This window comes from Pleurodeles waltl, chromosome 3_1 (assembly GCF_031143425.1).
Source record: "Pleurodeles waltl isolate 20211129_DDA chromosome 3_1, aPleWal1.hap1.20221129, whole genome shotgun sequence".
NCBI lineage: Eukaryota > Metazoa > Chordata > Amphibia > Caudata > Salamandridae > Pleurodeles > Pleurodeles waltl.
In genome coordinates, this window is record NC_090440.1 from 1,836,078,152 (window position 1) to 1,836,100,434 (window position 22,283).

The 22,283-nt window shown below is 46.5% G+C and overlaps 1 protein-coding gene across 1 annotated transcript in view; it reads right to left on the reverse strand.

Moving 5' to 3' along the window:
* Window positions 1-22,283, reverse strand: part of ANKAR (ankyrin and armadillo repeat containing) — a 723,226-nt gene that overhangs the window by 393,604 nt on the left and 307,339 nt on the right. Inside the window, exons 9-11 of the mRNA XM_069225913.1 lie at window positions 20,196-20,240; window positions 18,957-19,004; window positions 16,972-17,173 (exon numbers count right to left, since the gene is read on the reverse strand). Coding sequence (XP_069082014.1) covers window positions 16,972-17,173; window positions 18,957-19,004; window positions 20,196-20,240 — 295 coding nt within the window. The remainder of the gene's footprint in view (window positions 1-16,971; window positions 17,174-18,956; window positions 19,005-20,195; window positions 20,241-22,283) is intronic.

Genomic DNA, 22,283 nt, shown 5'->3' on the forward strand with positions numbered 1-22,283 from the left:
GAAGATACTACAAAACCTTTACAGGGTGGTTCTTACTGGCCAGCTTGTTGGGGTCCGCAATCCAGGCCTCCATGTATTGCTGAGTTCCTTTTCTTGGGACTCATGACAAAGCAGAGTCCAAAGGTTTCGGTCAGTTTATCACACTAAGTACATACAAAATCTATTTGTACAAAAACTAGTTCTTTGGGATGGTACTTTGGGGTGGGGTTTATGACCCTCCTGGTAGAGGGTTGCACAGGAGTGGATTTGTGGATACTGCCCAAGGACGGGATAAAGTTGGGGCCTTTCCTATTACTGCTATTTTGTTTTCAGGCAGACATGTTCACTATTGTTTTATTTGTTGACTCTATCAACATGCAGTTATTGCTATTTTGTGTGTTGCAGGGGGGAGCTTCCAGGATGTGGGACACAACAGTGAGGAGCTGAGCAGCCTTGCGGATCATGAAACGGGTAATATAGTCACGCCCAATGTCTAACATGAACTCAGGATCACAATACAAGATTATATAGTGGAATGTGAGAGTCCCAAACACCTCACTGAAGCGCAATAGGGTTATAGCATACCTAAAGCAATAGCATTCCTTCAGGAAACTCATGCTTGGCGGACTGTCTCAAATCCCTTCAGAAACGGTGGTGGGATAAGATTTTTATGACATCTTACTCTGGGTGTTCTAGGGAAACACTGATTTGGATAGCCCCAGGTGTCCCATCTCGAACCACAAGAGTTGTGACAGATCCGGAAGGGCAATACACTATCCTGGAGAGGACTTTAGATGCCCATGACCTCTGCCTTATAAATGTTTATGCACCCAGCATAGATGATGGGGTCTTCCTGGGCTCAGTAATTAGGGCGCAGAGGTTTCACCAACATGGTGTGTTTTACATGTCCTAACAGTGAAATACTGCCCAATTCGGTTTTCAGTGTTGCAAGGACTATCTCCCTCATAGGTCGACATGGGGGTTGCCTTTAAATAACTTTAAAGGGCAGATAGAAATATGGAGTTTGGGGTCTCTGAATTCGCAATTTAAAAATACATCTTTTAGTGAAGTTGGTTTTTAGATTGTGAGTTTGAAAATGCCACTTTTAGAAAGTAGGCATTCTCTAACTTAAACCATTCTGTGACTGCCTGTTTGTGGATTCCCTGTCTGGGTCAGTTTGACACTTGGGTTCACGGACAGCAACAACTTCAAATTCTTCAACCTGCAGCACTGGGAACTGTGTGTTTTGTGCTGTTCAAGAGGGAAAAACACTCCGATGCCGCCAACGAGGCTGCTGGCCAGCACCGTGACCTGACGACGCTGCACGGAGCCCTACTGCTCCACTTTATACCACAACCCTGTTCTCACCGACGCTTTCATCGGACGACTTCACTGAGCCACTGCTCGCACAGTGACCTGTGGGCCCCGCACTCCAGCATCGCCTTGCTCACACCGCAGCCTGGGCATCCCTGACGACGACGCTCCTGCTGACACCGGTGCGACTACCTGTACCGTGGCTTGTAGACAACGCTCGTGGGGAGCACTAAGCACCGTCCCATCCCACACCTTCAATCCCGGTCCACCGACCCCAGCACCATCGACTCCAGTGTCGTCACCAGGCATCCCTGCCTGCACCGTGGCCTGTGGACAATGCTTGTGAGGGTCATGAAGCACCATCCCGTCCTGCACCGCCGGCTTGGGCCTACGGATGACAGCGTTTCAGCAACGATCATGCCACTGCCTGCACCGTGACCTGGTGACACCGCACGTCGCACCACCCCGCTTCACAACGCAGCCCTGGTCTCACCGACTCCGCTGGATCCCGTCACCGAGCCGCAGACTGCACTGTTACGTGTGGGCACCGCATGTAGCATCGTCCCGCTTTGCACTGCAGCACTGATGCCATCCACGGCAGCGCTCCTGACTTCATCAGCCCGGAGTTCGATCTGCCATGCATGTGACTTCAAGGGCCCGACAACTCCCGCACCGACTCCAGAACCCACACTGCTACGCCAGTGACGCCGCTCTCCGGAGCTCACCGCGAAGATCCAGACGCCCTGCAATTTCAAAGTACTGTTTGGGGGCTTTCCCGATAACGTAGCTGGCCCGTGACGCGGTGGCCGGCTTAAACTATTGGTTTTGTTGATCATGACGCCGTGATAGCCCCAGGTTGAGCTATCAACTTCAAGGAACTATATTTTTTAGTTAAAGCTTGCAGAATTCATATTTCTATTACTGGATGTTGGATTTTTATCATATTTGGTCTTGTTTTATGCAGATAAATATTGGCAATTTTTCTAAAACTGGTGTGGTGTGCTTTTGCAGTGTTTTCACTGTGTTACTGTGTGTTATGTGCAAATGCTTTACACATTGCTTCTGAGATAAGCCTGACTGCTCGTGCCAAGCATCCAAGGGGATGAGCAGGGGTTATCTGAGCGGGTATCTCCCTTACCCTGACTAGAGTGAGGGTCCCGCATCGGACACGGTGCAAACCGACTGCCAACTACAGACCCCATTTCTAACAGAGGTTGTCAGTGGTGAGAATAGGACTTGCATTTGCACTTGACCTACAGTGATTGGTGTACACTACTACCATATTGCAGGCCACTACATGCCACATACAGATTTTTGTTTTTGATATTTTTTTGTCTATGACCTATTTTTAATATTGAGTTCACGTGAACTCCAACAACATCATGTCTCTGTCAAGAGCATTCCAGGATTAGATTTTTTAGGAGGATAGATTGGAAACCTATACCGTGAAGGAACTGAAGGCAGTTTGTAAAAACCTCAAAGTCCTGGTCAGAGGCCTCATCAAAAAGGAGGAGCTACAAAAGGTACTGATGGCCTGGGTAGCAGCCAGAACTGCCAGTGGGCAGTCTGTGGATCCTATGGGGTAGTCTGTGGACCCAAATCCAGAAGAAGATGTGCGGAGGGTGCAGGAGCTGCTAGGGGGGAGGTACCCCCTGGGTCAGGCAGCAGTGGTGGTTCTAGGAGCCTGACTCCAGAGGAACTGGAGGACAGAAGCATAGCCAAGAGGCACCAGATTGAGTTTGAGAGATTGAAGACGGAGGAGAAGAAAATGCTCTTGGAGCATGAGCTTAGAATAAAGGAGCTGGATGTGAGGAGCAGGTCCAGCAATGATGGTGGCAGCAATACCTCAGTGCAGTCAGACAGAATTGTAGCCATTCCTAAGAACGTAGAGAGAGAGTACAAGAGAGATGACATACAGAGGTGGTTTCAGGGATATGAGGCATCCAACCACATGGATGGGGTCCCTGAAAAGCATTGGGGAGCAGGATTGTGCAACCACTTTACAGAGGAGGGGAGGGACATTTTGCTAGCTTTGGGTAAGCGGTACAACCTCACCTACCCTGACAAGAAGGAGGCCCTTCTCACTAAGTATGGTCTCACTCCTGACAAGTACTGGGATCACTTTAGGCAAAGTAAGAAAACTGATTCCCAGACCTGGTTAGAATGTGTAGATTCTTTTTGCAGAGCACTGGGTGAAGGGCAGTAATGTGACAGAATTTCAGGGGCTATACAACTTGATTGCGTGGGAGCACTTATCTAGTGTGTGTTTTGCAGAGTTGCACCAGCAATTGACTGACAGTAAGCTGACTGACCCCAGGAAGCTTGCTATGGAGGCGGACCGCTGGGTGAGTACCCGGGTCCACAAGAAGGTTTATGGGGGAGACTCTGCCAAAGCTGGCCAGGGTTCCCAGAAGAAGGACAGGGAAGTCAAGGGAGATGCTGACAGGTCCCAGGATAAGGAGGGAGAAAAAGGGTCCCAGGTCCCTTCTGACAGGAAGGAGGGGGTTCTGGTGGGCAGAGGCCCAGGGCACCCCATTTTCAACCCCGGTGCTTTGAGTGTTCCGAGTTCGGACACATGAAAGGGGACTCTGTCTGTCCTGAGACATCCCCCCACTGGTGGCCCCTCTACCGAGGTGGGCAATTTAGCCTTACGGGAGGTAAGTATTCCTTACTGGGGAGGTGGACTCAGAGGGTGAGTTGATGATTTCTGAGGGTGGTAGCCGTCACTTTCACCAGGTGACAGTGAATGGGGTCCCAGTCACTGCTCTGAGAGACAGTGGGGCTTGCCAGACCACGATGGTGGAAAGGCTTGTCTCCCCAGAGCAGTACACTAGCCATGTATGTAGGGTGACACCAGCCAATGGGCAGGACTTCTTCCGCCCTATGCCCCTGCTATCCCTAGAGTGGGGTGGGGAGGTGACCCAGAGGCGGGTCATAGTCAGTCCCCAGATGCCCATAGACTGCCTTTGGGGAATAAGTTGCCTCAGGTATCAGGGGAACTGGGAGGGGTGGCCCTCAGAGGCTCCCTTACAGTTCAGCTGTCTGGGGGTACCATTCCAGGGTGGAAGGTACAGGAACCCAGGGTCAGGATGAGGGAGAGCCCACCACTGCCTCCAGCTCAGCCTGAGGGTATAGCCCCAAAGGTGAGTGGGCAGTCTCAGGATACCACCCCTGAACTGGTGGGAGGTGAAGAGGAAAAAGGGTGCAAGTCACCTGGGGTTACTGCCTCCCACTGTTCGGAACCACAGATACTAGAGACCCTAGGATGGCCTGGGTTCTGGCTCTTGACACGGACAGCTGTCAGTGGTCTCTGTTGGTTGTTATCCTTGTGGTCAGAGTTTTCCCTGGGAGGGGAACTGAAATCAGACCCCCGGGGTGGGAGGGGCCACATCACACTGTTGTCCCTGGTGGTACTGTCTGCCTACTGGAATGCATCTGTGAGCACGGTAAGGTTAGGTGCTGCACAGATGGAGTCCTCAGATGAGGAGAAGGGTTCCCCCAGGGTTAGTTCAGTGGGCCCTGAGAGTGTTGACCGAAGTCCAGCAAGGTACTGATTGGCCTACCCTGGCTTTAGGCTGGGAGGGGTTGTGTTGGAAATGGCCCTTTTTGCAGGGTTGCTTTGCTGGACTAGCCTGCAGTTGATGCTTCTGCCTGAAAAGAGGGCAAAAGGTGAACTTTGCTGGGTGTCCTGCTTGAGAAAGTTCTCCAAGGGCTTGGAGTAGAGCTTGCCTCCTGTTGGACACCAAAGACTTCAGTTTCCTCGACCTGCAGCACTGGGAACTGTGTGTTTTGTGCTGTTCAAGAGGAGAAACCACTGCGCCGCCGCCAAACGACGCCACTGGCCTGCACTGTGACCTGCCGACGCCGCAGGGAGCCGCATTGCCCCGCTTCGCACCACAACCCTGGTCTCAACAATGCCGTCATCGGATGACTTCCCCGAGCCCCTGCTCGCACTTCGACCTGTGGGCCTCGCACTCCGGCATCGCCTTGCTCATGCTGCAGCCTGGGCATCACCGCCGTCGGTCCTGCTGACATTGGCGCCACTGCCTGCACCATGGCCTGTGGACACCGCTCGTGAGGAGCACGAAGCACTGTCCCGTCCCGCACCGCAGCCCCGGTCCACATACGACAGCACCATCGACTCCAATGTCGTCACCGGGCATCCCTGCCTTCACCTTGGCCTGTGGACACCGCTCGTGAGGGTCACGAAGCACCATCCAGTCCCGCAACGCACCAAGACCGGAACCGACACTGCGACGCCGCTCTCCGAAGCTCACAGCGAGGATCCCGACGCCCTGCAATTCCAAAGGTACAGTTTTGCGGGTCTTCCTGATACCGTAGCTTGCCCGTGATGCCACAGCCAACCTGAACTCTTGGTTTTGTTGATCACGACGCAGTGATAGCCCCAAGTGGAGCTATCAACTTCAAGGAATTGTATTTTTGAGTTAAATCTTGCAGAATTCATATTTTTATTTCTGTATGTTGGATTTTTATCATATATGGTCTTGTTTTATATTGATAAATATTAGCTATTTTTTTAAACTGGTGTGGTGTCCTTTTGTAGTGTTTTTACTGTGTTACTGTGTGTTATGTGTAAAATGCTTTACACATTGCTTCTGAGATAATCCTAACTGCCCGTGCCAAGCTAACAAGGGGGTGAGTAGGGGTTATCTGAGCGGGTATCTCCCTTATCCTGACTAGAGTGAGAGTCCCTACTTGGAGACGGTGCAAACCGACTGCCAACTAGAGACCCCATTTCTAACATTCTCCTTCTAGTCCATGAAGAATAGTGAGGATTTATTCCCAGAAGGAACTCCCTACTTAACATATGATGTCAGGCCCATGTGATCCAGGATCACCACATCCAGGAGAGAAGTTATGCTCTTGCCTTCCTGGATCTGGAACAAGCTTTTAACTCCCTTAATTGAGAATATGTCTGGATGGTACTAGAGAGAGCGGGCTTGGGCACCTCCTATATAGCTTGGATCAAGTTGCTTTTCACACAGCCAAAGGCTCGAGTTCTGATGATACGATATATCTCCAACTAATTTATCTTACAACGCAGCACCAGATAGAGATACCTCCTATCTCCCACAATTTTTGCCATAGCTATAGAACCGCTGGAATGTAGACTCCGGCAGAATCTCAGAGGCTGGGGTATAACAGTGCATACTACGTAACATATAGTTTCCTTATATGCAGACGAGGCTCTGGTACATTTAAGGTGCCCTGATATACCAGCCCTGATCTTCTTGAACGTTATGCAAGAGTACTGAGAGTTCTCGGGACTCCAGGTGAACATATCTAAATCGGTTCTGTTCCCACTGGAGAACCTGGTTGGCTGCCCCCCTGAACAGTTGCCCCCGTCCATCCTGCCCTGGAAGTCAGATGGAATTTAGTACTTGGCAAATTAGCAAAGGCAGGAGGGAAGGGACCCCGGGCTCCAAAGGTATCTCCCTGGCAATCTTCAAATAGAATGCAGAATTCTGGGCAGAGTCCTTAGTGACACTCTTCTCCGAAATCAGGCTACGAGGCTCAATCCCACTCTCCTGGAGAGGGTCAGTAATATCTCCAATACACTAAAAGTGGGGACAAGTCCCTGTCAAAAAACTATCGCCTAGTTGCACTTATTGACAATGAGGCAAAATATTTCACTGAAACACTGCTAGAGGAATTATTAACATGGACAACAGAGAAAGCAATAATACCACTCAACCAAAATGGGCTTTCAAAAACTTCCGGCATGACAACAAACATCTTGGCCATGTTATCACTTATAGACAAGGCAAAAGCCTCAAAACAGCCTCTTCATCTATGCTTTATTGACTGCAGGGCAGCTTTCAATCATGTGGAGCGAGCCAGGCTCGGGAGGAAGCTGGCACACTGGGGGATACTCAAGGCTTTGCTGGACCTGCTAATAGCCTTCCACACAGGATACATTGGGGCTGGTGAAGCTCGGAGAAAAGACACACCTTTCAAGGCGAGTACCAACAAGTAAAGGGTTGAAGCAAGGATTCGCTCTGGCTCCGACATTATTTAACCTTTTTCTTGCTGATTTGATGCAAGCAATTAGCGCCTGCAATTACCATGCACTAAGGTGAAGAGGCTTGGCGCTGTCAAGCTTCCTCTATGCCAACGATGTAGTTTTAGTCAGCCGTACACAGGTAGGTCTAAAGCATCTCCTCAGCACAACACAGGAATTCTCCGATGATAATAGATTGAACATCAATCTTGATAAGACACATACTATGACGAAGGGCAACAATAGCAAAAAGGCATTGGTCTGGTTCTGTGGAAAGACACAAATCAAGGCGGCAATATAATATAAATATCTAGGGGTAATCGTTGACAAAGAGGGTCACTTTGTGCGACAGAGAGAATCAACAAAAATGAAATGGCTGGCTCTGGCAGTGTCGCTAAAGAATTTCAAATTACAGCTGAAGGGACCAACGCTGTCCCCCCTACCTCCGCATATTGCAAGCCAAGCCTCTACCAACAATAACGTACAGCAGCAAATTCAAGAGAGGTAGAGACGCTGAGATTCTGGAAACAACCTAGTGAAAGCTTATAGATTAATCATTAGCATGCCAAAGCATACCTCGCCAGCACAGATCAGGTTGGAGTTTGGTCTGCAAAAACAGACTCTAGAAAGGCATGAAGCTTTCATAATCAGTTGGGGCAAAATCTGGAAGGCTGCTTCCAAAACTCTAAATTACTATTTATGGCAGGAGCTGCAACAGAAGAGATTTATAGCCCACCAGATCATATCTCAACAAATCTTTGACCAAGACCAGGCTGTCCCAGCTACGAGCAGCCTCCACCAGTCATTCCATGTTAAAACAAACTAGTATAGAATACAATACACTAGTGAAAGACAAGGCGGGCGTTTCTGGCAGAGCTCATGCCTGGATATCATTGAGCACCTACAATGCACCTATTCCCCAGGAATACAGACACATCAAGGAAAAATTTCTAAATTATTGTCTGGGGTTGCTACCTTGCGCTCCGCACCTTCCCCATTAGCTGAGAGAAGCCACAATGAAGGCCTGCCTCTTGTGTGGTACAGATACGGAAAATATGCCATACCTGCTATGCACCTGTGCTGAGCTGTTGGAAGAAAGGAGACAACTGTTAAATTCTCTCTTTAACCAAAGAGGGATTAAGTCGAGGACACAGGCAGTGTTTACTTGCTTTGCCCCTTATGACAAACAGCTGAATTGTTGATCAGTAAAATTCTTAGTACTGGTGCAAAGGAAAATGCCAAAGGGAGATGTATAAGCAGTGGTTCTGCTCTTCGGCAATTTTCTGCTTTCTTTAATTTTGCAACTGGCACCTTTGGTACGGGAACTTTGAGTCTGACTATAGTGTGGATGCTTCTGGGTTTCAGGCTGCCCAGACACCTGAGGCAACTCATTCCCCGAAGGCAGTCTATGGGCATCTAGGGACTGACTATGACCCGCCTCTGGGTCACCTCCCCACCCCACTCTAGGGATAGCAGGGCCATAGGGCGGAAGAAGTCCTGCCCATTGGCTGGTGTCACCCTACACACATAGGCAGCTCCAAGCTAGACTCTTGGGACTTCTTGTTTCTGGGAACCTTAACCACCTGGCACTCACGGAACTCAGAGATGGGCTGTGGGGCAGGGGCTTCAGCTTCTCAACTTATGTGTAGTAGACCCTAACGGCGCTCTGAAACATATAACTTGCACTTGGTTTAGAGGCAGAACTGAGGAGGCTTGGACAACTTTGTTGGCATAACTATACCCAGGCTCCTAAGAGGCTGCATGCAGATAAAAACATGCTTTTTAGCATTTGGCTTACCAGAAAGAGCGGGTGGTTGTGAAGATGCCACTGCTTTAATCACATCTAGCATTCACGGACAAGCATGATGCCTAAACCATGTCTGTTTTTGGCTCTTACCATGACAAATGATAAGTATATCTGGGTTTACTGCAATGTTTTTTAGTAACTATGCTAATAAAATAAACCAACCAAACCACTCCCCTTAACTTACTTGAATCTGTAGGAGGAACACCCATTCATCTCTTGTGTGTCAAGGTAGCAAATGATTGGAAAGCAGCCTTATGAATCTCCATTTGTTCAGGGTCATACAGGGTCATACACTTTGTGACACAGATTAGCCAAATTAAAAAGGTTTATGGATCATGTGTTTCTCATATGTTGCACCAATTTGTGGTAATATACTTTGATGATAGCCTAATTTTCTCTCACTGTAAGGAAGACCATGATTGGTATGCGGAACAAGTATTATCCAGGTTGAGGCAAAACCAACTATATTGTAAACCATAAAAATGTACGTATGATCAGTTTGAAGTAGAATATTAGGGTTAATGTTTAAAACTCTTGAGGACTGTCCATGTATACTAACAACGTCTCTGCAATTGTGGACTGGCCACTGTTAGAAATTGGGTCTATAGTTGGCAGAAGTATACATCCTTGTTCAAGTAGGGACCACAATCATACTCAGGGTAAGTCAGCACGCTATCTAAATTATCCCGTGCTCACCCTCTGGTAGCTTGGCACAGAGCAGGCAGGATTAACTTAGAAGGCAATGTTTAAAGTGCTTGTGCAATAACTCATACAGTAACACAGTGAAAACACAACAAAATGTACTTCACAACAGTTTAGAAAAATAGATAATATTTGTCTGAATAAAATAAGATCAAAATGACAAACATCCAATATGCACAAGTTGAGATATCACTTTCTAAAGGTTTAGATGAGTCTCAATCCTTAAGAAGCAGTGGTTATATCTTTGTAACACACAGTACCTGGAATGCGTCAAAAATAACAACGCATGTGGGCCACAGAGGAGGAGATGCGTTGAAAAATAAGGCGCTACGTTAGATTTCCCACCAAAGCACAAATGATGGGTTGTTTCTTTCCATGCTGCAAGGTGATGCATTGATTTCCAGGAATGCAGCCTTGGTTCCTCATTGCGATGCAGGGATATTTTGACGCCCGGGGATGATGCGTTGAGAATCCTTGATGCGCTAGTGGAATGAGCAGGCACTGCGTCGATCTGGTAGGCGATGATGTGAATTGTCAGCCGCGAGGCAGGCAGTGCCACGATTACTGCAGGTGTTGCATCGATTTTTCGACACACAGGGATTTTCTTCTTTTTGGTGAATTCTTTGTGGCCCTGAGACTTCAGAACAGGAGCCAGGCTCAATCCAAGCCCTTGCAGGAGAGTCAGAGGCCAGCAGGCAGCAGGGCAACAAGCAGGGCAGCAGTCCTTCTCAGCAAAGCAGTCCAGATGAGTCCTTTAGGCAGCCAGGCAGGCTCTCTGACAGAGTCCAGGTGAAGAACCAGAAGTGTCTGATTTGGTGGGGTCAGAGACCCAGTATATATACCCAAAAATGCCTTTGAACTGGGAGAAACTTCAAAGAGTGGATTTGAAGTGCACAAGTTCCCCTTTAACCCCAGTCCTGTCTGCCAAGATCCCTGTGGGGAGCTATCAGTCCTTTGTGTGAGGGCAGGCCACTGGTCTTTGAAGTGTAAGAGAGAGCACCTCCACCCTTCCTGCCTAGGGAGACCCGTTCAGTATGCAGATGAATGCAGATGTGACTGAGTGTCCTGTGTTTATGGCTGTCTGGGTGGAATGCACAAGGAGAGCTGTCAACCAGCACCGACAAGATGTGGATTGGAGACAAGCTGTAAGGTACAGATGGCAGTAAGTGCAAAGAAATGCCTACTTTCTAAAAGTGGCATTTCTAAAACAGTAATATTAAACCCAACTTCACCAGTAAGCAGGATTTTCTATTAACATTCTGGCCATACTAAACATGACCGGGCTACTCCTTTCAGATCAGAATCTACCACTTAAAAGAATATAAGGGCAGTTCTAATGCTGGCCCACGAGAGAGGAGCAGGCCTCGCAGCAGTGGAAAACTAATTTGTGACAACCAAAACACATAAGTACATGTCCTGCCTTTTATTTACACAGCACCCTGCACTATGGGTTGCCTAGGGCCTAACTTAGGGGCGACTTCTATGTAGAAAAAGGGGAGTTTAAGGCTTGGCAAGTAGTTTTAAATGCCAAGTCGAAGTGGCAGTGAAACTGCACACACAGGCCTTGCAATGGCAGGCCTGAGACATAGTTAAGGGGCTACGTATGTGAATGGCACAATCAGTGCTGCGGGCCCACTATTTGCATTTAGTTTACAGGCCCTGGGGACCTCTAGTGCACTTTACTAGGTAAATTAAATATGCCAATTGGGTGGGAGCCAATGTTACCATATTTAGGGGAGAGAGCACATGCACTTCAGTACTGACCAGGAGAGGTAAAGTGTGCAGAGACCTAAATCCAGCAGAAACTGGTTCAGAAAAATGGAAGGAGTCAGGCAAAATGTTGGGGGATGACCACCCTAAGGCTGTCACGTCTAACAGCCACCACCTTCCACTAGCAAGAAAGCTCAATGTTTCCTCAGATTGGATAATTTTAACCAGCAGTTCATTGCCTTGTTCAATCAATTAACTAGTGACATTACTCAAATTCCAAAGAAACAACAACTTACAAATGACTTACAAATGATTTGTGCTGGAAATCAATAGCTGAACAAGCCTACTGGAAACTAAAGGACTCCACATTTTTGCCATCCAGACACAACTAAGAAAATCATTGCTGAGGCAGAAGCCTCAGATACAGCAGTAAAAACAGTTTTTCATCCCCCAGTACCAAGCTGAATAGCTTGCTGTTAGTAATGCAGATAAAATGTTGGATCATGGGATCCTTTAAACAATTACAAAAACTGAAAGGAGTGTCTAAATGTTCACCAGGCCCTGCAGCTAACATTGGTGTGATTAGCAGGGGATGGCTGCCCATGAAGGGATAGGTGCAGGACCTGGCTGGAGGCCAGGCTCTGTGGTCAACCCCCTCTGTGTGCGCTGTGGGCATTGGCCAACCATGTAGGGTTAGGCGCAGGGCCCTTACAGTTAAGCTATTGTTTACTTTGGTTGTGACACCTCAATGTATGTTTAAAAAGGCAGAGAAATTCCTCTAAAGACAGAATTAAAATACAGTTATGGCTACAAACTAAACCTGAAAAACAAATGAAATGTACAGGTTATGGTTACAAGCACAATCCATAGCCATGCAAACCACAACTTGCACACCAAATGAAATGCTTATGATCTCACAATATTTATAGCAATTAATAACAACACCTAAAAGTGAAACATAATTAAATAACACATAAACCAATTAATGATACAGCATTCAAAGTTGTCTCTGTCAGAGTGCTAATGTGAGATATACTCTCATCTTGTAAGACTTACAACATATGTAATTGCATCTGTTTCATTAAGGGTGAGGCCATGGAATTTGGTGTGCAATTTTGCTGTATGTGTATGATGCCTGTATGTGCTTAGTGCACAAAGTGCAGTAGCATAACGGGAACTGTAACATATGAAAAATATTCTGTGGTTCCTTGTGAACAATATGGTTTTCACCCTCACAATGACAGATCCCAAACCACTCAGCAGACCTTTACTATTGTCAGGGCTAGGGGGGATTATGTACAAACGGAGGACGAAATTATGTATTAAGGTTACATCCATTTGAGCTAAAAGAACAAGTTACTTACCTTCGGTAAGGCCTTTTCTGGTGGATACATTAGCTACCTGTGGATTCCTCACCTAAAGAATTTTCCCCACGCACCAGCTTTCAACTGAAATTTTCTTCTAGCTCTGCACGTCGACGATGACGTCACAATAGCCCGACTCCCACGCGATGCCGTATGACGTCATCCAGACAATAAGAGGTCCTTGTCGACGTGCAGACGTCAGTTATCACCATTTATTACGTGCCTTTGAAGCGAACAAGAGAACATTGACATTACAGATGTGATATGAACACATCAATCATATTTATACACCAACATTTATTTCACTAACATGAAACATAACTAATAGAAATAAACAATCCGAAAAATGTGCATAAATGTACACATATATACACATGTTTTCCTGTCCTCTCTTTTTTTTCATATATATATATAGACATAACTATATACACATATATAAAACATTGCATCAGTATATACATATGTACAATATACGGGCACTCACCCAAGGAATTCGTGGTAAGACCAGTCAGGCAACGGGGAGGCGGGTGGGACCGTGAAGAATCCACAGGTAGCTAATGTATCCACCAGAAAAGGCATTACCAAAGGTAAGTAATTTATTCTTCTGATGGATACAACTACCTGCGGATTCCTCACCTAAAGAATAGAGTCCCAAAGCAGTACCACACTCGGTGGTGGGTGCCTGAATGGTCAAACCAAGAAATCCTGCAGCACTGAGCGTGCAAAATGGCCATCCCTCCTAACCTCAGAGTCCAAACAATAATGCTTGGCAAAAGTGTGGAGGGATGCCCAAGTTGCCGCTTTGCAGATGTCAACCACAGGAACACCTCTAGCCAAGGCCGACGAAGCTGACAAACTGACCCAACCACAAACCGGAGATACTTCCTGTGCGACTTGAGGACCGGGATATGGAAGTAAGCATCCTGCAAGTCGACAGACACCATCCAATCTCCTTCTTTCAACGCCAAAAGAACCTGTGACAGGGTCAGCATCTTGAACTTTTCCTGCTTGAGGAACCAATTCAAAATCCTCAGGTCTAGGATTGGCCTCAACCGACCATCCTTTTTGGGGATCAGGAAGTATCTTGAATAGCAGCCCTGACCCCTCTGTTGCTCTGGAACCAACTCCCCTGTGCCTTTCGACAAAAGGGTTAGCACTTCCTGTTGTAGTAACAGAAGATGGTCTTCCGAACAGAAGGATGGGTGGGGAGGGATGGGAGGTGGAAATTCCCGAAAGGGAACAGTATAACCTTTCCCCACAATGTCGGTGGCCCAAGAGTCCAATGTTATTGACTCCCACATGTGAAGAAAGTGAGACAGTCTCCCCCCTGCAGGAGATGCGTGAACATGGAGTGATGGAGAACTAAGGCTGCTTTCCCTGCTGCACCCCTCCGGGGGAAGAGAAAGAGGCAGAGTGCTGCTGGGTGGCCCCTCTAGTGCGAACCCTACCCCTGCCCCTGAAGGATCTATAAGGGAGAGTTCCTGAAGATTGCTGTCCTGCTGCCTGGAGCCTGCCACGAAAGGAAGAGCCACGCCCAAATCCCCTAAACCTCCTAAATGATCTTAAGGAAGAGGCGGTGGCTGCTTGCAGTCCCAAAGATCTTGCCGTGGCCCTACTCTCCTAAACCGCTCAGAGGCAGAGTCGGCTTTCACCCCAAATAGTTTGTCTCCATCAAATGGCAGGTCAAGCAGTGTTGTCTGTACATCAGGAGAGAACCCTGACAATCGTAGCCAGGCATGCCGCCTTGTCGCTATGGATGTGCCCATAGCCCTGGCCACCGAGTCTGAGGTGTCTAGTCCAGATTGAATCACCTGGGTCGCTGCCGCCTGAGCGTCCGACAAAAGGTTATGCACCTCTTGAGACAATCCAGGGTGCCCCTTGGCCTCGTCCATAAGAGCATAAATATATCGCCCAAAAATACAAGTAGCATTTGTAGATTTCAGAGCCATGCTACATGAAGAGAACACCTTCTTAGCCGACTGGTCCATTCTCTTAGACTCCCTATCTGCCGGAACTCCTGGAAAAGATCCAGTACAACCAGTCGGGTGCTTGGATAAAAACGCTGGATCACTTGGAGCCACTCGATATCTTCTTGCCACCGACCTGTTCACGGCAGTCGAAGTCACAGGCTTCTTCCACACTTCCCTAATAGGGTCCATAAGCGCCTCATTGAATGGAAAAAGCGGCTCCGCCACAGCTGATGCTGGATGTAACACCTCAGTAAGGATGTTGGTCTTGACATCCGCAGCTGGAAGAGGAAGGTCCAAAAAGCCCGCTGCCTTCCGCACCACGGCATGAAAAGAGGCAGCCTCCTCTGTATACTCCCCCGGAAAAGCCAAGTCCCACTCCGGGGAAGTGTCTAAACGACTTGCCGTGTCCAATCCTTGCAAGTCCCCTGACGGCTCCATAATCTCTCCTTCCTCCAAGTGCTGCTTCTCATACTCCTGCTCCTCTGGCAGCCTCAGAGCCAACCTTCTGGAGCAGAGCCTGGATTTGATGCCCGGCGTCGATAAGGCATCAGCCGACACCGAAGACCTCGGATGGCACCGATCCTCGGATTCATCCAACGCTGGATCCCTCGGCACCATAGGCTTCTTTAAGGTCGATTGGAGCTGTGGCGAACTCATCGGCGCCGGGGTGCTGGACGTCGGCGGCGTCACCGGTATTCTAGGCGACGCCATAGGTACCGGCGCTGAACCAGCACTTCCAGAAGAAAGAAAGGGCATGAAGGGCGTCGGTCTAAAAGAAGCCGGAACACCCATGTTGAAGGCCAATGGACCTGACGGCCCCGCATGCACACCTCCCTGCGCCATGGTGGCGAAGATGTTAAACATTGCATTGAGGAATGCAGCCGGGTCCGTGCCCGGCACCGGGAACGGCAGATAATTTTGTGGAGCCGGTGCTTGAGGCGAAGCCGGCGTCGGCTCAGGCATCTCCATCTGCGCCAGAGAAGCCCTCAGCTACTGATGCGGATCACCCTCATAAACCGACAGTGGAGACGTCGGTGAAGCTGGAGTTGTCGGAGGCAGAGGCGTAACAGTTGGGCTGACCTCCTAAGTCGGTCGACATCAAGCCAATGGCGACCTCAAACGGGAGCGGTCCATGCCGGCGCCGAGAGACTCGATGACGCCAATGAGATCTCAAGGACCTAGAAGAAGACTCCCGGTGATGATGTTTTTCCTTCATCTCTTGGACCGTGCCAGGAACAACTTGGCCTCCTGCTCCTTCAGGGCCTTTGGGTTCATACGTTGACATGAACCACACGCCTCGACCTCGTAGTCAGAACTGAGACACCACAAGCAATTTTCATGTGGGTCCGTGACCGACATCCGACCTCCGCACTCCCTACAGGGTTTAAAACATGACTTCCTTGGCTGCGACATTGTTACACCGAAGTGAAACGGTAGCCCCGAAGAAAAAAACGTTACTCAAAGGAAAAAGGGAACTGATGTCTGCACGTCGACGAGGACCTCTTATTGTCTGGATGACGTCATACGGCGTCGCGTGGGAGGCGGGCAATTGTGACGTCATCATCGACGTGCAGAGCTAGAAAAAAAATTCCGTCTAAAGCTGGCGCTTGGGGAAAATTCTTTAGGTGAGGAATCTACAGGTAGTTGTATCCATCAGAAACTACACTTTTTGAGATAATTATGTAGTAAACCTTATCACTTTCCAGTTTGTTAGCACAAATGCATTCATGAAAAATACACAAAAAATAAACACTAGAATTCCAATTAGTGGTCATAGTTACCTGCATTTTCAAGAAAACAGCTTTTCAAGCTAACTCCACCAAAATAAACATGTAATTTAAACAATGCAATCTCCGAGTTCGGGTGATATTAACAAATCACTCGGCCTTTGGCCGCATGCTATATAATATCACCAGAATCCTTCCATGGCATTCCACTTTACATCCATGTATTACCTCACCGACAGCTATGGCTGTCAGGCCACACCTATAATAACATTACTTGATCAATCAGTATTACTACGATTACCTTTCAAGTAAGCATTCAAATCCATATTTCACAGTAACACTGAGAGATCCCCACTCAGATGTGTTGCTCACTTACTCGGCCTCTGTCTCCATCTCTAATAAAGCAGGCTCTCTTCTCAAAAGAGCTCTAATAGCAGGAATATTGCCATAAAATGCTGCAAAATGGATAGCCGTCCATCCTCGCTTGTCAGTTATGGTAAAATCTGCTTTCAAGGTCAAAAGGCAATAAAGGGCTTCAAGTGACCCACACTGAGCCGCAAGATGTAAAGCGGTAGGGCCTAAAATCAGCAGAAAAAAATCATTATTAAAGTATTACTGGTGTTTATAGGGAATACAAATATGATTAAATAAACATGATGATACATTGTATGAAACATCAGCATTTTCTTTTGGTACAACAAAACAAGTGCAAGAGGACTGTTTAGGGTTATAATACTATTTATCCAGTACAAGCCCTTTTCCAACCATCTCCTTGTCTTAAAGCACTGTTCAACTTCTCTACTTAACAACGGCATTCATTCTATTTCTCATTCTTCATTCTCTGTCTCTCTTTCTCCCTCTTCATTTTAGACAATTCCTTAGTCCCCCCACCTGTTTTGCCTCAAAGACTGCCTGAGAAAACTGGCTTGGCTACTGCTGGTAGTTGGCGAGATTCCCCACCCCGCCCATTGACAAGGACAACGCTCATGTAAAATTGCCAACACACATTTCCTACTATATGCATTATTCCCATCATAAAACGTTCTACAGCATTCTATTCCTTTCAAAGTTCATATACAATTACCAACATTAGACGTTGATTTTAACCATAATTTGAACATTTGAATGTTGGGAGCTCCATTGAAAACAATGGAGTGCTCTGAGCTTCTATTGGCAGGCAGAAGCCTGGAGCTCAAACATTCCAATGTTGTTAGGCCTCATGGAGCCTGAGGGGATTTCAATCCCCTCAGGCTCTGTAAGGCCTTTGTTTTATTCATTTAAACATTCTGCCCACTAGTGGCGGAATGTTCTAATAGCCTTATAGCCCTCCATAGCTGGGTTATACCAGCATTAAAGTCCTGCTCCCTTGTTAAAGGCCCTCGCCTTCGTCTTGGGCTTTTAACACTGGAGTGGGCCTTTAATTTCAGTCCCCTCAGGCTCTGTGATGCCTAAGTTTTATTTATTAAAACATTCTGCCCACTAGTAGCGGAATGTTCTAATAGCCTTATAGCCCTTCATAACTGGGCTATACCGGCATTAAAGTCCTGCTCCCTTGTTAGAGGCCCTTGCCTTCGGCTCGGGCTTTTAACACTGGAGAGGGCCTTTAATGGCTGGTAAAGCCTGTTACAGCGGGCTATAAGGCTATAACAAGGACTCACAGTATTCCATTTTTATAGATAAATTGAGGCAAAAAAAACTTCTGTCTCTGTTTACATTTATTTTTAAATATGAGAAAAATACAGAAATACGTCCCTTCAGTGGTCTTTGCTGAAGTCAATCATGAATGCTAGGTAAACAGCTGGCACACAGACGAACTGAAATAAGGGCACGTTTTCCTAAAGAAACTTTAAACATTCATAGCTGTGTATATGTACTAAAATGTAAATGATATAAGAGTATACTGCATAAGAATCATGCATTATATAAGGCTTTTTGTTGCACTAAAACACGAGGCACTTAATTGCAAGTGTATCTTCATAGGTTCAATAAATCTGTCAATATACTAGCTTTGAGGTTCTTTTTTCACGTAACACAAAATAAATACTGATAAATATAAAAATTTAAAAAGCTAAAATTAATATGGGCAATTATAGACTTAAATGTGTAAAAAATAAATAACGTAAAACCAACAGAAATCCTAATCGTAATTCATTATATTGTTACAATTTGTATTAATATTCCTGAAAAGACCCACAAGCATATAGCAATGAGTTGTGAGATTACTTAAATATTGTATTTCCACCACCAATGGAACTGGCACTGCAACTGTTTTTGGAAAAATAATTGCTCAGAGTGTGTGGCAATTAATAATTCATTTCTTTAGTTTACAAGTGACAGAGATGTGTGATTAATTCAGCTCACCAAATCTTTCCAACCACATGTCGTCATTGTCCTGTGAAAAACTTTTACCTGAAAGAGAAAAAACTGTTTCAGGTCAACAACACTTGGCAATTATTCCCTACGTTGGTAAAGACAATGCATGGATATTATTCTGATGTGTCACATTTTTTAAACATTTTGAAATGCACAGATGCATATATTCTAGACCCCTTTTGATCTGAAAATTGTTTTTAGGTTCATAAGTCTGGCACGACCTACCAACTTCACTCTAGACATGGCAGTGTGTGGTGCCATGACCTAGGCCAAAAGGTCCCTTTTTTTTGTTTTGAAAGAAGCTCCTTTTTTCATGGACCAAACTCACTGTCTGGTTTCCTTACCTGGATGCATTTTGTGATTGACACATATATGGGTGGGAGACGTGCCCTGGCACTGGTGCACTTTGCAATCCAGGATAATATATGTGTGGCACACTCCAACATCCTTACATTCCTGGCTGGATGCCTGCGCCTCGCTTGCCACGAGGGAACCTAAAATACATTTTCCTCCTGTTATAGGTTTTCATCTACGATAGTCTCAGCTCACAACTCACCTTAGACAGCTACAGGCCCTATCCTGTAACCAGACAAAGTGACGAGAACAAAAGGTGCAGATCCGGGTAGGTGGCACCCACCAACTGCACTGAAGACGCCAGCCCCAGCAGTGACAACAAGCAACCGGCATCAGAAAACCCAGGGCCAGTCTCCCCAAATTTAACATGACAAGCAGCAATGCAGCAAATGGGTGCTGGCCTAAACTTCTCAGATAAAAATTCCTTTTAAGTGGAACAGGGCAGATTTGATTGACTTGACACTTTCATGTTCAACCAGTGACCTGCAAAAATGGTTTAATAAACAGTGTCATACAAATGTGCAAATTTTCACATAAACTAGCCAACTCACATTTCACATTAATGAATTATATTTATCTTATCTTAGCTTTATCTTCTATTTATCTTATAACAATGAATACCATACCATTCTTTTTAAAGTTGACAAAAGATTGGTCTACCGACATTCATTTTCTGCTTCTGGTGTCATGCACAAGCGCGCTACGGTGGCGGGCGGAATGACTTCCGTTATTAAGTACACAATTAAGAAAACCGCAACACTTGTTAAAATCCAAATTGCTCAATTGTAAAGGTTTAAAGAACAAGGACCCTGCTACAATAAGGTGCTTCGGTAGGTTTATAAATAATAAGCATATATCTCGAAATCGACTCACCAAGCTTTTCAACCGAAATTTCATTTTCTAGTGAAGAATGCTTGCCTGAAAGAGAAAACAGAATTGCATGCCAATTAGCAATCCTCCCTCTTGCTGGTAATTAAAATACACGGTATTCCGGCGTGCTGCGTTTTCTAGACATTTTAGAATACATGATTCTATGAAATTTACACCGTGCTTTCTGATCTTTGAAAGTATAGTAGATTTAGAGTATTAACACAACCCTAGACTTGCAGAGAGAGGTAAATTCACATAGGCCAGCGACCCCTAAGGTACTTTAAAGGAGGTTCTTATCCTTATTGGATCGATGGTTGTTTGATTCAATCGGGTGCTTTGGCTAACAAGTTCCTCATTCTGAGATCCAATCGTGCCCACTAGGGGACCCCCATTGCCTCCAGAATGCCAAAATCGTCCGTAGGGCTCGTAGTGCCATTGCCACCTGTTTAACTCACAGAGTCTGTACCAGTCTCTCACTGGGGTATCTTTATCTGTTTCCCTGCCCCCATCACTGCGGGCAGGAAAACAAATTAAAAAAGCTTTCTCCCAGCTGGCGGAGCATTTTTTAAGCTCCTGTTTGGGCAGGGAAACTGCTGTGTCCAGGGTGTGGGCCCCCTGGGACAAAGCATGTGAGCCAACACCAGGGGATAGGGTCCCGGTGGCCATTTTTGGCTCAGGGAGAGGGCTGTGGAGCCCACCTCTCTTTTTATTCAGGAACAATCTTGAGCGATGGGACCCCCCGGCCTTTTAAGGACATGGGGAGGAGGGTCGCGCAGCCCCACTCTGCTAAAAATATAATAATATATCAGTGGCCCAATGGGGTGGGGTCCCCGGGGCTGAAAGCGGCTTGGGGTCGAGGGGGCACTCATGCACATCCCCTTAAAAATACTTTAGGCCCGGGTATGGGTTGCCAGACCGCAAACAGCCTGGGGTTGGGACTGAGCAGCCTCTCCCCTTTCAATATATTTTTGGCCAAAGGAGGTGGGGTCCCTGGGGCCAAAAACAGCCTGGGGAGGGAGATCATGCACCCTCTCCCCCCAAAAAATAAACATCTGTCATCCCCCGGGCCCTAGCCCACTGGAGAGAGGATTTAAAAAATAAGCACAGGAACCCACGCTTCTTTCCCCAAATTTTGGATTAGGTGGCAAAATGTAAAAGTAAATTAAAACATTTTGGCCCCAGGCCTGTACATAGGCCTTGGGGGTCAGGGTATCTCTACCCTGTCCCCTTATGTCTTTTTTTAAAACATCTTTTAAGGACTCGGGACAGAGTCCCAAAACGCAATTCCCCCATGTACTTTCAATAGGGATTTTTGTAATGTGCTACAGCCAAAGTAGCTGAACGGAATTACACCAATTTGGCAGGAAGCTAGATCGTGGCTAGGTCTTGGTCCAGAAAGCATGACTTTTGTGTAAATATGTTCTGTACTTTTGAGAAATTGAGCTTGAAAAATATTTTATATCTGGATGCTTGGATTCGCCAGTGTCTTGTGAGTCCTGTGGTCGTGCAAAATCAAAAATAGAGCCACCTGATTTGTTGAGAAGGCTTTTTTTCAGTTTGCCGTCTCACTCTTGTGGGACCAAGAGGCACCTGCGAGTCCCGCAGGAGATCTGGCTCTGATTGGCTGATTGTCAAGTTTCAAGTTTAGTTTATTATGTTATGGAACTCCAATGGAGATCCACATAAAATAATACATAATTGTAGCAAAAGAAGAAACATAATGGTAGCAAACGGATTAAACTTCGATAAGCAAATTGATTAAGCTAATACAAAGTTGAAAAACACTTAAAATAATTAAAAACTCTAGCACAAAACATTTCATAAGGCGGAATGAATAAGGTTTGTAATAGATTAGAAGCAGCACTAAAAGAAAAGGTAAGACAAATAGTGCACAGCCACCTGCGACGGTAAGGCAATAGGGCCAGGCAGATTAAAACAATATGTTTCAAATCTTGGATGCCATTATGGCATAGCTTACAAATAAGAAGGAGCCAAACCATTTTGCTTGTAATGTGTTCAGAGGAAGCTGCCCCTGTCTCAGCAGGAGCCAGAATCTTCTCACCCCATGAGGCAAGTTCCAGATAAGGTAGG